At 34.3% G+C, this 17,282-nt stretch overlaps 1 protein-coding gene across 2 annotated transcripts in view; it reads left to right on the top strand.

Annotated features, from left to right (window-relative positions):
* Prm (Paramyosin) overlaps positions 1-5,691 on the top strand; it is a 48,463-nt gene extending 42,772 nt beyond the window's left edge. For both annotated transcript variants that reach the window (XM_073981755.1, XM_073981756.1), the window contains 4 exons: positions 3,123-3,642; positions 3,721-3,816; positions 4,770-5,051; positions 5,122-5,691. In XM_073981755.1, the coding sequence (XP_073837856.1) occupies positions 3,123-3,642; positions 3,721-3,816; positions 4,770-5,051; positions 5,122-5,316 (1,093 nt within the window). In that variant the 3' untranslated portion in view covers positions 5,317-5,691. The remainder of the gene's footprint in view (positions 1-3,122; positions 3,643-3,720; positions 3,817-4,769; positions 5,052-5,121) is intronic.
* The last annotated feature ends 11,591 nt before the right edge of the window (positions 5,692-17,282 follow it).

Raw genomic sequence — 17,282 nt, 5'->3', positions numbered from 1 at the left:
TTTCTGGGGAAAAACAATTTCTAACACCCCCAATATGTCCGTTCATATGTTCAGCTATGAGGATTTTTACATACATATTTATATGTATATAGTGCATGTGAGCGGAACCTGTGTGCTTCAATAGAGCTATTGTTGTGTGGTGATTTGCTCATTTTTGTATTTTCACAAACGTTGCCAAGTTTTTTCAGATTAAGTAATTGAAAGCAAACAACAACTGATATTTGTCATAGTGTACTGATTATTTCTGTTGTTGTTATTGTTTTAGTTTTATCTTTTTTGAACGAACAGAAATGGCAAATTTTTGAAATGTTATGCAAATTTCATGTACATTGTCCCTCCCTATGAAATATGTTTTCGTACATATGTACATACATCTAATATTTGAGAAAATATTTTAAATAATGTTGTTAAGTAATTTTGAAAAAATAAGATAACAACAACTACTACATACATATATACATACAGTATGTATAGTTAATGCTACCTGTAAGAGGTGTTGTTTGTGCGCTATTGAGGAATGTTGTAGGTGATATTTCACTAGCTCTTGTCTGACTCAAAAATTACCCCTTCCCAACAATGAAAACTTTAAGCAAATACCTTAACATTGTTTTAGCCAATGATTATCAATAAATTTTATTTTAAACACTATTTTACCCTGTAATTTATATCAAAGACTTTTTTCGCTTGAAGGTTGTACATTATTCAGCCAACCAACCCCATTACATGCCATGTAAATTAGTCATCCTGTCAGCGTAAGAAACATGCTTGTAACACAATACATAAGTTAGAAAAAATGCATCATAGATGAGTCATGATGAACCAAATCAATTTGTCAAAATCATGTTCGAAATGTAACAAAAAATGCGACTATTTAAAGAAGTGATGCATGCCACCATCATCGCTAACAATAGCCGGATCAAACGGTATTTAGCAGCTTGTCAGCACCTTAAGTATTTGTGTCGATTGTAACAAGTTCAGGACATGTCAATTATGTTACCCAAACCCATCCACAAACATGAATGACGAACAATATTGAAAAAAAAACTGTTACGATATTATTGATGATTTAGTCATGTCATGAATAATTAATTTAATTTTTAACAATAAAACTTTTCTAAATTCAATTTAAAGTTTTAAATTAAACTTCAAAAATAATTTAAAATTTATTTAAATTTTGTTAATATGCAAAATCTTTAATGCTATTCAAAACCTATATATCATGTGGTTAGTTTTTTTTAAACCACTTATTCGAAATTCATTTGAATTTATTTGACAAATTATTTGGATGACAACATTCATTATTAACAAAAATATATGTATTTCCAAATTGAACGAAATGGAAATAAAAATTTGAAAATTTTTTGTAAAATATTTTGTTATAACATTTGAAAAAAAGCAAAAATAAGATCATACTGAATTACTTTTTAAATAAAAAATTTATAAAGCTTTAGCAAAAGTGAAGGGATGTGTTGGACATCCTTAAGCTTATAATCTGAAACTTAATTTTAATTATTATATTCGAATGTAATTTAGATGCACATTAGCAGTTTACCTTAATTTTGGTTTTGGTGTTTTCAATATTAAAAAAATATTTATTTTTTTCAAGTTGTTTATTGTTAATTGTTTTGCTTGGAAAGGCAGAGAAGACTAGAGTTTCAAATATTGCAACATATCCGCATTAGTTCTCTTAGTTTTTGTATTGAAACAAGCTAAATTCTTCCCCAATTTTTATAACGACCCAAGCTCAAACACAAATGTTACTGGTGAACATTTGTTTCAATAAGAGAAGAATGTAATTTCGGATATCGCCACATTCTTGGGAATATGTGTCTCTTTCTTCTTTTCGGAAAGATTTCCCCCTCATAAATTTGCCTTTTTAGCGGAACACACAAAGATATTCAATTTTATACAAAATTTATTTAGAAACTGAAAATAATTAACAAATTGATATTGAGAGCAAGACTTAAAGACTGGAAAAACTATAATCAATAGAATGAAACAATATTTGACATTTTGAAAATACAATACACAATATTTTTCAAAGAAGAAAATGTTTGTTGAAACAATTTAAAGCGAAGTATTTTGATACAAAGTGTTTTCCTAACACACATATCCCCATTAGTTATTAACTTTTTTTATTTTATTATATTTTGTATTTTATTTCATTTTATTATAACTTATTTTATTTATTTATTTATTTATTTATTTATTTATTTATTTTTTTATTTATTTATTTATTTATTTATTTATTTATTTATTTATTTATTTATTTATTTATTTATTTATTTATTTATTTATTTATTTATTTATTTATTTATTTATTTATTTATTTATTTATTTATTTATTTATTTATTTATTTATTCATTTATTTATTTATTTATTTATTTATTTATTTATTCATTTATTTATTTATTTATTTATATATATATATATATATATATATATATATATATATATATATATATATATATATATATATATATATATTTATTGGTGTTGACAGAAAACAAACTCTTCCACAATATTATAACGACCAAAGTTCATGAATATATTTGACTAGTAAATGTTTTTCAATACACATTCGATATTCGAAACTACAGTCTTTCCGAATTTATTTTAAAAATTGTATAGTCTGTTTTGCTGCTCTAAAAATGCAATAATTAAAATCTCAAAACTGTACAAAGCCACAAAATTTTTTCTGCATAATGTATAATTTTTTTAAATAATTTCAATATACTTGTTATATCAAAAAACTTTCATACATATAACAGTTCTATCCTAAATTATTTAGGTGCTGTAAAAATTGCCATAATTTAAATCTTAAAATTACACAAAATCACAATAATCTTTTCTAATTTTATTAAATGAAAACAATATTTTATTTTAAATAAAAAACTCTTATAAAAAATAAAAGTTTTATCCTAGAAATCGTTGAAGCCGAAGTTGCCTTTTCTACTGGTGCAAAGCAACAAGTATGTAAAACTTTGTAATAAGATACAGAAGACAAAGCAGAAGATAGAACAAATCAATTTCTTTAAAATTCGTTTTCATCATAATTTTTAAATACTTTTTTTTTAAATATTCCAAACTAACTTCAATTATTTTTTTCACCAATCTTTAGCAAACAAACTTCCATTGAAATTGAACAATTGAATGCTCGCGTTGTTGAAGCCGAAACCCGTTTGAAGACCGAAGTCCAACGCATCAAGAAGAAGTTGCAAATCCAAATCACCGAATTGGAAATGTCCTTGGATGTTGCCAACAAGACCAACATCGACTTGCAAAAGGTTATCAAGAAACAATCTTTGCAATTGACCGAAATCCAAGCCCACTACGAAGATGTTCAACGCCAATTGCAATCCACTTTGGACTCGTATGCCGTTGCTCAACGTCGTTTGGCCGCCATGAACGGTGAATTGGACGAAGTTCGCGGCCAATTGGATAGCGCTATACGTGCCAAGCGTACCGTTGAATTGCAATTCGAAGAGGCCAATACCCGTATCAATGAATTGCACGTTGCCAATGTTAACTTGGTATCAACCAGATCGAAATTGGAACAAGAATTGAGCGTCATGTCCTCGGATTACGAAGAAGTAACCAAGGAATTGCGCATCAGTGACGAACGTTACCAAAAGGTTCAAGTAAGTGTTGCGGGGATGTTTTTATTTTTGTCAAGCACTTGTTGTAATTTATTATTCTTTTTGTAATTTGTTTTTAAGGTTGAACTTAAGCACAGCATTGAACAAATCCATGTTGAACAAGAGCGCATTCTTAAATTGGAAACCATCAAGAAGTCCTTGGAAGTTGAAGTTAAGGTAGGTTGAAAACTAATTTATTATTTTATACCATTTGATGAGCGTTATAGAAATTTGTTGTTTTGGGTTGGCCGCCAAAAATCTATCCTCAACCTATGACAGTATAGAACCTAGGGATATAACAGACTACTTTTACCGATCTTCCGATTATCGATCAGTTTTGCTCAAATTATCGGTTGCTTGTCAGTGTAGCCGCTCACTTTTGTCAGTCATCAGGCAACCAGTTTAGAAAGGGTCTCAAGAAGCACCCTTTCTTTCAGAAAATGTCTCGAGCAGCACCCTTTCAGAAAGTGTCTCAAGAAGCACCATAATTCATAAAGGGTCTCTAGAAGAACCCTTTCTTTTAGAAATAGTCTCTAAAAGCACCCCTTCTATCAGGAAGGGTCTCTAGAAGCACTCTTTCTTTCAGAAAGGGTATCTAGAATCACACATTCTTTCAGAAAGGGTCTCTAGGACCCTTCCTTTCAGAAGATTCTCTAGAAGCACCCTTTCCTTCAGACAGGATCTCTAATTTCTTGCAGAAAGGGTCTCTAGAAGCATCTTTTGTTCCAGAAAGGGTCTCTAGAAGTACCATTTCTTACATAAAAGGTCTTTAGAACCACCCTTTCTTTCAGAAAGGGCACATAGGAGCATCCTTTCTTTCATAAAAGGTTTTTAGAAGCACCCGTTCTTTCAGAAAGGGTTTCTAGAAGAACACTTTCTTTCAGAAATAGTCTCTAGAAGCAACCTTTCTTTCAGAAAGAGTTAGAGATAGAAGCACCCTTTTTTCAGAAAGGGTCTCTAGGAGCACCATGTCTTTCAAACGAGTCTTTGGAAACATCCTTTTGATTTATTTAGCGTTTATTTTAGGTATTTATTTATTTTATGTATTTTCTTTCTTGATTTTTTACTAAATTAATTTTTAATATTATTATCATATATTTTTATATAATTATTTTTATTTCATTTTCCAGAACTTGTCCGTTCGCTTGGAAGAAGTTGAATTGAATGCCGTTGCCGGTAGCAAGCGTATCATCAGCAAATTGGAAGCCCGCGTACGCGATTTGGAATTGGAATTGGAAGAAGAAAAGAGAAGACACGCCGAAACCATCAAGATCTTGAGAAAGAAGGAACGTACCGTCAAGGAAGTCATGGTACAATGCGAAGAAGATCAAAAGAACATTATGTTGTTGCAAGAAGCCTTGGACAAATCCAATGCTAAACTTCAAATGTTCAAGCGTCAAATGGTTGAACAAGTGAGTATAAAAAATAATTACAAATTTTTGAAATAGTTTTCTCACTCTCTCCCCGTATGTCTCTTTGCAGGAGGGTATGTCCCAACAAACCATTACCCGCGTACGCCGTTTCCAACGTGAATTGGAAGCTGCCGAAGATCGTGCTGAAAATGCCGAAACCAATTTGAACATGATCCGTGCCAAGCACCGCACCTTCGTCACCACCTCCACCGTTCCCGGTTCCCAAGTGTACATCCAAGAAACCACAAGAACGATCACCGAATAAATAAATTATTCATAATCTAAGCCAAACCAAAGAAACCAAGCTTCTTAAAAAAACATCACAACAATCACAATCAATCCTCAAGATAGCTAAACCAAACAAACACCACCAACAACAATCATCACTTTATCAAGTTTTTATATAAAAAACAAAACAAACAATGATGAACAACAGAAAACCTACACAAAATAAGAAGACTTCAACACACAACACCATCATTCGAAGTTCTTTTTTCTTATTTGCATATCCACTTGTTTCGAATAAATGTATTTTAATTTAATTTTTAATTAATCTCGCTAAAAAAATGAACAACAAATAAAATTTTAAATTTAAGAAACCCCCAAAAACCAAACATCTAAAATGAAAACAAAAAACAAACTTTTTTGTTGTACACACTTATTTCTTGTATTAGTTTAGAAGTTGTCGTTCGAACACTACCACTACGTTGCCATCACCGCCAACTACAACAGAGTATTTTAAGGATATTTCGTTTCGTTCGTTTAGAAATCAAATGCCTAAGCCCAAGTTTTTTAGGGGTGTTGGCCACATTAAAATGGGACAGTGCGCAGCAAATGCATTCAACAGCAATCACTTCGTAGTTTTTTTTTAATATTATTAAGCATTTTTTGTTTCAAATGAAAACACCTCAACACCATAGGTTTTCAAAAAATTGGAATCAATTTTTCCAGTAACTTGATTTTGTATTTTTTAATAATATTTTTTGCCTTTTTGTTTTTTCATTAATATATAATTTTAATATAAATAAAATAAAAATAAATTATAAAAACCCAATGAAAACTTTATTTTGGCATAGTTTTCAAAGGCCCTTATCATCATGTTACGTCTTTAGATCTGAACGCAATAAAACTCCTGTTGAAACATGTCTCAGATCCGATCATAATCATAATGCATATCACATACATATTTACTTACCTACAAAAACATACTACTACTAATTTTTAGTAATTATTAATTAATTTAATTGACAATAATTAACTACACAAATTCATTGTCATCATCATCATTATCGCAATGATCATTGATTGCACTTCAAAAGAAAAGTGTCGTAAATTGTTTTGTTTATTAATTTATACATTTTTTTTGTTAGTAATATTGTTTTTGCTCTTAGCTCATAAATAATTATTTTATTTTATTGAAACGTATTAATTATAATCACACAAACAAACAAGGCATACATACACATACATACATAAATCGAATAAATTTTTAATAATTTATATATGGAAATAATAAATCATTATCATGTAACATATAACAAATAAAAAAAAAATCATTTCATGTTTCAATATTCCTGGCTGGTTTGGAGCAGATTTCACCAGCGGCATCAATTTTAAAGTCAATCTTAAAAGATGTAAGCATGGATCTTTAGTCGAATGGGGGAGGGCGATCATGTGGTAAAAAGTAATTCTCTAACTTATTTCGAACGGGAACACGAAAACGAACGAATTTTTTCTTGGTGACAGAAGAGTGTTTTTTTCAAATTTTTGAACCCTAATTGCTAAATTATACACAAATCGTTTAGAAAAAAATTCAAAATATCTGAAATCGGGTGGTACCGTTATATGGAGGCTATTCCAAAACATAGACCTATGTTCACAATGTTTGTTGGAGAAGTTACTTATCCACTTTGAACCCTAAGTGCCAAGTTACATGCAATTTGAGCCCAAAACATAGATGGAAACTATAGTTTGGGAATTCCCGACTTTTTTTCATTCCCGGGAAATCGGGAACTATTTTTTAGCTCAACGATATGGAATGGTTCGAAAGGCGTATTGATCGTAGAAAAAGTCCATTTATAAAGGCCTTTTGGTTACATGGCTTCGCAATTGCATCAATCAAGGTGATTTTTCTCGAAATTGCTCCTAATGCCGCAAATATTGTCCAATCGACGAGCACATTTTAGGGGTTCGCTGTTGTGGCTAAAAAAAAAAACGAATACTACGGATTTTAATATTAGCTAAATTGCAGGGCCCAAATATGGATGCTTCATCTTACTTAGATGGCTTTTATACCATGTTTTGTGATATCTTCTTCAACTTGGTCTTTCCATCGGAGTTTTGGCCTTCCCTTGGGGCGTATACCGTCCAGTGGCTCGTATTCAAATGCCTTTTTGGCGGGGGCATCTTTATCCATCCTGCTGACATGGCCAAACCAACGCAATCGTTGTAGTTACTATATCGATGTCGGTCGGTTGGTATAGCTCGTGGTTCATACGACGTCGGTATTCACCTTCAACGCATATTGGTCCATAAATCTTTCGAAGAATTTTTCTCTCGAACACACCAAGTTCTGCCTCATCTGCTTTCGCAAGTACCCATGCTTCAGATCCATACAAAAGAACGGGTAGTATCAGTGTCCGGTAAAGTGTAAGTTTTGTTTGACGAGAGGTGGTTTTGCTTTTAAACTGTTTATTTAGACCAAAGTAGCATCTGTTGGCCAATATTATTCTTCTCTTTATTTCAAGGCTTATATTGTTGGTTTTATTTATGGCGGTGCCGAGGTAGATAAAGTCATTTACTATCTCAAATTTATAATTATCAACATCCACAGTTGGTCCGAGTCTACTGGACGACTTGCGTGTTGATAGCATAAACTTCGTCTTATCACCGTTGACTGCCAGACCCACTTTGGCAGACTCTTTTTCAATTTTTGCAAAGGTGGCTGGTACGGCTCGCGCTGATTTACCTATTATGTCTATGTCATCTGCGTATGCAAGCAACATTACGTCTTTATTGTATATCGTGCTGTTTTTGTCTCTGGCCGTATATATATTCGCATCTCGTATGACCTTTTCCAGTAGGATATTAAATAGGTCACACGACAGACTGTCACCTTGTCTGAAACCTCGTTTTGTGTTGAAAGGCTCGGAGAGGTTCTTTCCTATTTTTACCGTTGATCTTGTGTCAGCCAATGTCATCCTGCATAGTCGAATTAGTTTTGCAGGGATGCCAAACTCAGACATGGCTTGAAACACCTTTGCTCTAATTGGGCTGTCGAACACGGCCTTATAGGTGGTATGTGTCGATTTGTCTTTCGTGGGTCTTCTCCAATATTTGGCGCAGTGTGAAGATTTGGTCAATTGTCGACTTACCAGGTCTAAAACCGCATTGGTATGACCCGATTATTTCATTGACCATGGGTTTTAACCGTTCACACAGTATGCTAGACAACACTTTATATGCGATGGGAAGGAGACTTATACCTCGGTAATTTGCACGTAACCGTTTTGTCTCCTTTCTTATGTACGGGACATAGTAGGCTGAGGTTCCAATCGTTGGGTATGCTTTCTTCCTGCCAAATTTCGCAAATTAGCTGATGCATACTCCTTACCAGCATTTCGCCACCGGTCTTAAACAATTCGGCGGGAAGTCCATCAGCTCCTGCTGCCTTATTGTTTTTCAGCCGATTAATGGCTGTCGTAACCTCGCTTTGGCTATGTGGTAGACATTCAACATTGTCATTTACGATTGGTTCTGGGGTATCTTCATCGCCATCCATATTCGATACCAAAAACTTCATAAAGTGCTCCTTCCAGATCCTCAGTACGCTATCTGTATCAGTTACTAGATTCCCTTGGTCATCTTTGCAGGACAATGTGCCTGCACCATATCCTTCAGTCTGGTGTTTTACACTCTGGTAAAATTTTCGGACTTCATTCTGACTCCTGAACATCTCGAGTTTCTCACGCTCACGTTTTTCTTGCTCCTTCTTTTTTCTTCTGAAAATACGCTTTTCCTCTCTCCTCTTCTCCCGATAAGTTTTTTTCGTTCTTCGTGTTGCTACTGAATGCAGTGTTGCTCTATATGCTGCGTTCTTTTCTTCTGTAGCTTTACGACACTCCTGATCGTACCATAAATTTTTAGGTGGAGGTTTTTGGTACCCAAGTATGGTTTTTGCGGCAGTCTGAAGGGAGTGGGCTATTCTTTGCCAACGTGCTTCTACATTATCGGGACAAGGAGTGCTGTTTTCCAGCATGCGAGTCAGTTGAGCGGAGTAGGCTTGTGCTGTCTGTTGTGTTTGCAGCTTCTCGACATCCAGCTTCCGTCCTGTGTTAGATCGCACTTTTGCCGCAACATTAAGACGAGTGCGTACCTTGGCTGCCACAAGGAAATGGTCCGAATCGATGTTCGCACCTCGAATCGATCGGACATCTAACACACTGGACGAGTGTCTTCCATCTATCACAACATGATCAATCTGATTTTTTGTTTTCCCATCCGGGAATATCCAAGTAGCCTTGTGAATGTCGAGGTGTGGGAATCTGGTGCTGCTCACTACCATGTTCTTTGCCGCTGCAAAATCAATCAGCCTCATTCCGTTGTCGGATGTTACCTCATGAAGAGTGAATTTGCCGACCGTGGGACCGAATATATTTTCCCTTCCAATTTTAGCATTAAAATCTCCTAGAACAATCTTAATGTCGTGGCCAGGGCAGCGGTCATATACTTTCTCTAGGCGCTCGTAGAATATATCCTTGGTCTGTTCGTCTTTCTCTTCGGTCGGAGCATGAGCGCAGATGAGACTGATGTTAAAAAACTTTGCTTTTATACGGATTGTGGCAATTCTCTCATCAACCGGAGTAAAACTGGATACAAGATTTTTAAGCCTCCGGTTTACCATAAATCCAACACATAGCTCATGCTTCGTTTCATGGCAGCTATAATACATTGCGTAATCGTTTGTGATCTTTACGTCTGCCCGTTTCCATCGCACTTCCTGTAAGGCGATAATATCAGCATTGTACTTGTCAAGTACATCCGTCAATGTTAAGAGTCCTGACATTCCAGGTGCAGATTCGCAGATCATGGTCCTTAATACGTTTGCGGGGGTCGTCAACTTTAGAGCGGTTTGTTTTTCTTCTTTTTCTTTGTTTTTTCATAGTAAGCTGTTTTGACGGGGTGAGTTACTAGCCCAACGCCCAACCCAAGTTTTTATCGTTCTTATGGGTGAACGCGCGGCACATGTTAGCTCACTACCTTTAACGGGCGTTAAAGGCAGCTCCCCAGGTGACACCACGGGGAGGTCAGTGTCCACTTGAGATGAATGAGGGACCAAGATAAGTCCTGGGCTTTGCCATGTTAAAGCCGGTCAAGACCGTTCCTTGGTATCATTCACCCCCTACGTCACCCATCAAAATTACTATGGAAATAAATATCGGTCAGGAGGCATGGGTAAACAATAACGGATCGCCATAAAACTTCATATTGAGGGTTTTTGACTCAAATGGAAAAAATTAGACTTGCAATATACGCGATTCGCCACATTATACAGTTTTCAATATTGCATTTATTTATTTTTTTAGAGAAAAAAATTCTAATCGATCGCGCTTTTTATGTCTTAACAAATTAATATTCTTCAAAAATACCATTAACAACAAGGAAATGGCTTCAAAAAAGCGGAATGTAAGATTTTGTGATGAGAATATTTCAAAATGTACTTATTCATTGACGTAACCAAATAAAAAGAAAGAATTATGTGAGGTTATACAGACTTCGAATTCCAGAAAAATACTAACAGCCTGTTCATGTATGTCGACCGAAAGGTTTCTTGCGCTTCGGAAGTGGGAAAAAATCATTTTCTGTTCATGTAAACACCTTCGAAACGAAAATCTATGCGACCGACAAGCCCTACGAAATAACACGTAAACGTACACTTTTCCATTAAATTTGGGTTTATGTATTTCGAAAGGACTGTCTCTTATAGAAAGAGAATGTCAAAATCACTCACTTGCTTTGTAGCTGCCGAGTAGAATATAAACTCGCGAATAACACCGAAAATCTTAAAACAAATTTATGCAACACAATCTTGAAACAAAATAAAAATTTTTTAGACACGTTTCATGGTATAAGTAAAGAGGTAGATTTAAATGAAAAAATCTATAGAACCCTTGTTTTTCTTGAATTCTTAAAACTTCAAAATAAAAGCAACAAGTGGGTTTGTTTACAATGTATTTTTTGAGCATTTTATAAAAAACGCGAAAAATGAATGAAGAGTTAAGTTTTCTCCACATAATCGAGTTGAGAATATGATAAACTGATTGTTTCAATGCAAATCTTACCAATTTCTTCCATACAAATGGTCTAAAATTTTAAAAATCATTGAATTCGATTGTTTTTAAAATTGTTTGGCATATTATTCAAACACCACACACACATACACAGTTTGTTTATATTGTTTTGAAGTTTTAGGCATACTCGAATGAAAAAATTTAAATTGACATAAAGCTTTGGCTAACCTTTCTTATTAAACCATGACACGTTTTAATGGGGGTTTCATTGACTATTTTGAAGAAATCAATAAAATAAAATAATTCAAAATACCGACACATTTTATTTTTCAAACAAAACAAATCACACATATTCCAATATTTGTATGTATATGTGGATTTTGTTTTCATTTCTCATTTGGCTCTCATTTATGGAACATAGTTGTACAAATGTACATTCAAATTAGTAGTATTTCGGATAGGATACGTTACGGCAGTCGCACGATAGTTTGCGAAATACATGAACGCATTTTTAGACGGAAGCGAGTGACTGCTTTCCTTTCGTACGGGTTTCCGTGCGACATACATGAACAGGCGGTAAATATCGAGGGGACTAAAATGTATGTATGTATGTACTTTTTACGAACTATCGTGATTTTTACAAGGGACCCGCTATTTGTTACCAATTATCGAGACTCACGAATTATCAGGGCACGAATTATCGCTATTTCAATGTTGTTCTAACACTAAATAACTAGAAAGCAAATTTTAAAAAAATTTTCCGTGAAATTCCGTCCAAAAATTTTCCCGTCCCGAGAATTCCCGACCCCAAACTCTAATGGAAACATTAAAGTACCTAAAATCGGGACGTAACGTTATATGGGTGCTATTTCAAAACATGGGCCTTGGTCTACAATGTTTAGTAGAGAAATTTTCTGGTAACCATGGTTCGAAAATGTCAAATTATAGCTAATTCATGGTCTGTTCCAGAACTGCAAGAATCTACTAATTTTTACTATTTTTCCCGACAACATAAAGGAAAAATGTTATCGTAGTAAAAATATTAGCTTCTTGCAGGTTCTGGAACAGAGCATCAGTAGCAAAATGAAGCAAAATAACAAAAGAGAGAAACAGTCTGTAGCAAAAGTTAGTATAAAGCATTGAAATCAAAATGTATTAGGTATGTATTATGTATTAGGCACTATAACTTATTGAAAACAACAAACAATTAGTTTTATTTGATAGACATGAAAGACTACTTTGATAACAGTGTAAAGTGAGCAATATTTGCATTTATTAGAAAATGTGCGGTTCGAATTACAAAAAGCCCAAAATTTATATCGCAAAGGTTAGTATGCACCGCAGAACCCTTGGGGAACTGTGTAAAATTTTTTGATATTTTTGAAAAAATAAAACTAAATCTGTATTTAAGATCCTCAAGAGGATATTAATTAGTTTTAATGGCAGTTATAGTACTAATAGTGACAAGTCCGCTACACACTGGATCGTAATACCCAGAAAAATTATATATATATTATATATTATTTATAGATACAACTACTGTAGCGACAAAATTCCGGGTCTTATGTCCTGTTTATGAATTCTTAGCCATTAAATGCTCAGAAAAGCTATAAAGTGATCTTGATCGAGTTTCAACTTGTCCTGTTTCAAAAAACGGGAATTTCTTGAAGGAATCCCATACTTTTGGGCCTTAATCATTACACATAACAACTTTCCTTTTGAGTTAATTTTCTCAGAAATTGTGCCCCATTTCATATTCCCAACACCGAAGACTACCTTCGTGTCTATCAAATAAATCCAATTGTTTGTTGTTTTTAATAAGTTTAGTGCTATTTATACCTAATACATTTTGATTTCAATGCTACATGCTAACCTTTGCGACAGACTGTATACCCTCAGCCTATGAGAATTGAAACATTCATCGGACAGATCGAATACCGGCTCTACAAACAAAATACTGAATACAGATATGGACCATTAGTTAAACTAAATTTGGACAAAATATTATGAGATCCAAAGTTTAGACCAAATTGGTTGCCTCATTCAAGAGATATCGCGCGAGTTATATGATATAACTATGGATTCTTAAGAATCTAGTTATTCGTTTAAATAAAAGAATAAACTTTAGTTTAGTTCTTTATTGAGCAAATTCTATCTTAAGACTAAATTAATTTTATAACATTGAACTTGAAGTTGCAGAGTTTAAAATGTCCACTCAGCATATTTTGCATTTTGTTTTGCAGTCGAAAACCAGCGGAAGCATATTCAGTTGCTGTCGCTAGTTTTCGCTGTGTTTGCTTGCATTATTGATATTTGATATTTCGTATTTCATCATAATGTGGTTTATGTTTGCAGTGGCGTAGGGGTCGGTGGGGTACGGATACGTAACTCGCGTACGAGTTTAGTGACATTTTTTAACTTTTGGGGAGGAAGGTACCGGAAGCTGTGGACCGATATTGCCTACCTTCGAACTTAAACTAAGTTTGGACAATGTATTACAAAGGGAAATTTTTGAACCAGATGGGTTGATCATTTCGAGAGTTATCGTGGGCTCCAACGGATATTGTTAAATTGATTCCAAATTGTCTAAAACTGATTTCCTCCAAACTGACTTTGGTTCTGAAACCATTATTTCGATGAGGCACATTTTGCCGTATGAACTTCAAAGTAGCTGAAATCGGGTGTTAGACGTTTTCTGACGACCATGGTACCTAAATGCAAAAATATAGATAATTCCATCCGAAAATTTAGCTAAAAATTTTCAAAATACCTGAAATCGGGTATTAGCATTATATAGGGGCTATTCCAGAACGTGAACCTATGTCCACAAATGTTGGTGGAGAAGTTGTTTAACCACTTTTACTCCTAAGCGCCATGTTACAACTAATTTGGGGCTTCAATGAACGTTAATGAAAATTTCAAAATACCTGAAATCAGGCGGTACCGCTACATGGTAATTCCAAAACGTGGTCCTATGTCCACAATTTTTGGTGGAGAAGTTGTTTTTACCACATCGAATCTCAAATACCAAATTGTAGCTAATTCAGTCAGAAAATTTAGCAAAAAAAAACTTCAAAATACCTGAACTATGGTGGTAACGTTATATGGGTCTATTCCAAAACGTGGGCCAATATATCTTCGAACTTGACATGTCTGCAAACAAAAGAAGTATACGTGCAAAATTATAGCTTTCTATCTTAATGTGTCAGTATGATTACCACTGCTGCAGTCGCTCACTACGTACCTGTTGGTCGAATACCCAAAATCTCAAATACCCAAATGAGCGTTCGTTCTACGAACCCTGAAGACCCAAATGTTAGTGAACTTACTCTTGAAGTCAACAGGCTAGTAGGCGAACATAAGCGAAAAGTGGCTAGACCTTCTGAAGAAATGTATCTCATTCTCGATTCCGGGAAGGAAGGACGGCTGTTACTTTCAACGGCATAACAGTAACAGATCGGAAAATGTGAGCGTGTTTCTTTATCCGGCAGTTTATAGATTAACCCGAGGGAGATAGGGCAAATAGGAGTGTACTACGTCATATCAGACAATCCCTCCCAGCCGAGGAGTTACCATCATAATTTACGATGCGCGATGTTGCAGATGCCATCCGAAACGCGAAATCATCTAAAGCGTTGGGCTCATACAGAATCTCAATGGTTAAGTATTCAACAATGTCCTTCACCTATCGCTAGCCACCCATACTGTACCAGAAGCCTGGAAAGTTGGCAGGATGGTCCTGCTACTTAAGTCATGATGAGAAGCAGTTTCCCAGTTACCAAACATCAGCATGAGCAGGCCGTGCGTCCGAACAGTCATGGTGGCTCTTGACAAATCGAAGGCCTTCGATACCGTCAACCTTGCCAAGCAGTTCAAGGATATAGAGAAGACTTCACTCCAGCAATTTTTGACACATTGGACAATATAGTATTCAATTCAGAAGTAATAAATACAAAATCCGTAAAGTGAAACAGGAAGTTCTCCAGGGCGGGGTGATACCTTCGGAACTGTTTAACCTTTATCTTTCTAAAATTCCACACCCTAATGTATGCGGACGATTTATGATCTTGGCGTCGGGTAATATCTTCGATGACATATGAGATAGGTTAAATGTTTATATAGCTGACATAGTACAGTTCTTCCATCTGAGCAATATTGGTCGATGATGCCTGATTTCGACCAATAACTACCCCAAGATATGCGGCGCACTATGTCGCGAGTTCAAAAATAGAAGGAACTGGTGTAGGTGAATGAATTTTGGTACAAGTACTTATTGTTGACTAACAATGTCGAGGGCAACAAATTGGGAAGTGTGCCCTCATATAACGCTACTCCCAATTATCGTTACTTTAACTATTTTAGCTAAATTTATCGATCTAATTTGCTGAATTTTGACGAGCAGGGTTCCCAGTTGACAAAAATCTTTTCCGTTAAAAATTATGAACATAGGTCCACGTTTTGATATAGCCTCCATAAAAACAACAAAGTTCAAATTTTTAAGGTTTTTTAGGTTTTCACGATTTTGCTTGGAAACCGCAAGTCCTATCGAAATGGGAAAAGAGAAAATTTTGCAACTGTACAAATTCTCCATAAGATGGATGTTTATATTATTTTTGTAGATTTTACCATTTTTTGAGATATAGAAGTTCAAATTGGGACAATGCATTGACGGTATCGCCTCCTTATAAAACAATGCCATGATTGCAATTTCCCAACTTAAACTTACATATCTAAAAAATGGTGCATCCTATTAAAAAATTACAAGAGAATTTTCACATCTATAAGATTTTCTCTAAGACTTGTCGTTTTCAAGCAAAATCGTGAAAACCTAAGAAAAATCCCTAAAACTGTGAACTTTGACCGCGACTTATTCAAAAAGCCCTCCGGCGATATTTTGTTTTTTTTTTTTATTTTTCTCATCTATGAGCACTGTAGTTTCAGAATCCGCAAAAACTTCCTAGGTTTAAGCTCTTTTCATTTAATGTTGGTTCAGGCGCTCCGTGTAAATTGTTCTGAAGTTTTTCTACTAAAAATGCAATTCATCAACAAGTTTTGTAAAAAATATTTTCAAATTTCTGAATTACTTCTTTAACACAGAATTCCGTTGCGAATTTACTCCATATTTATTTACGCATATCCTGTATCCTGAAGAACTACGAGTTCACTATTGTGTGAATAAAAGAAATCAAGGGTTTTTCGTAGACTATATCCCGAAATCCAATTAGAAATTTGTTTCACTGTCTTAGCTAAAATTTTACAAATTGTATTATTGACAAATTTGTTGGTAAATAGTATTAGAAAGTAATAAAGAATAGTTAATTGTTATGTGTGGGGAACTGCTGTTAAGGTTAAAGGTTAATTAAAATATTTTTTTTTTACTTTTCTGGTAAAATAACAAATCTTTCGCAAATGTTAGGAAAAAATTTTTATTGTTCGAATCCCACTATCGAAAAGTACAATCATTGATCAAATTGATTTGAAATGTTAAATCGCGAAAATTGCATCTAAGCCCACTGTGCATTTTTTATATTTTTTATTTGATAACTGATAAAAAACAAAAAAATACAAAAAAATATCTATTTGGACAAAAATAAAGAGGTTATGAGTATATCTTTGCACATAGTTTTTATAGAATTTGACTTTTTCAAAGTGATATATGTATATCCGCAATCTGAAAATGTACTGAAATGTATTCCTCAGCAATAATACAGTAAAAATTAAAGGATATCAACATTTATATTTTTTTCCAAAGTGTCCGATTTCACTCAGAATTCCCCATATGCATGTGGCGAAAACAACCGTAAAATTTAATAATGTTCAAACTTTGGATACATTTTATGAATCTGACCTGCTAATGCTTTTTCCAAACTTGGTTTAAGTCATACCGGTTCACTCATTCAGGTATGCCCCCACAAAAGTTCAAGAATTTAGGTTCCAATTT

Source organism: Musca autumnalis, unplaced genomic scaffold (genome assembly GCF_047663935.1).
Source record: "Musca autumnalis isolate F117 unplaced genomic scaffold, ASM4766393v1 scaffold_4, whole genome shotgun sequence".
Classification (NCBI taxonomy): Eukaryota; Metazoa; Arthropoda; class Insecta; order Diptera; family Muscidae; genus Musca; species Musca autumnalis.
The sequence above is the reverse complement of the archived record's forward strand: the minus strand, read 5'-3'. Positions and strand labels throughout refer to the sequence as shown.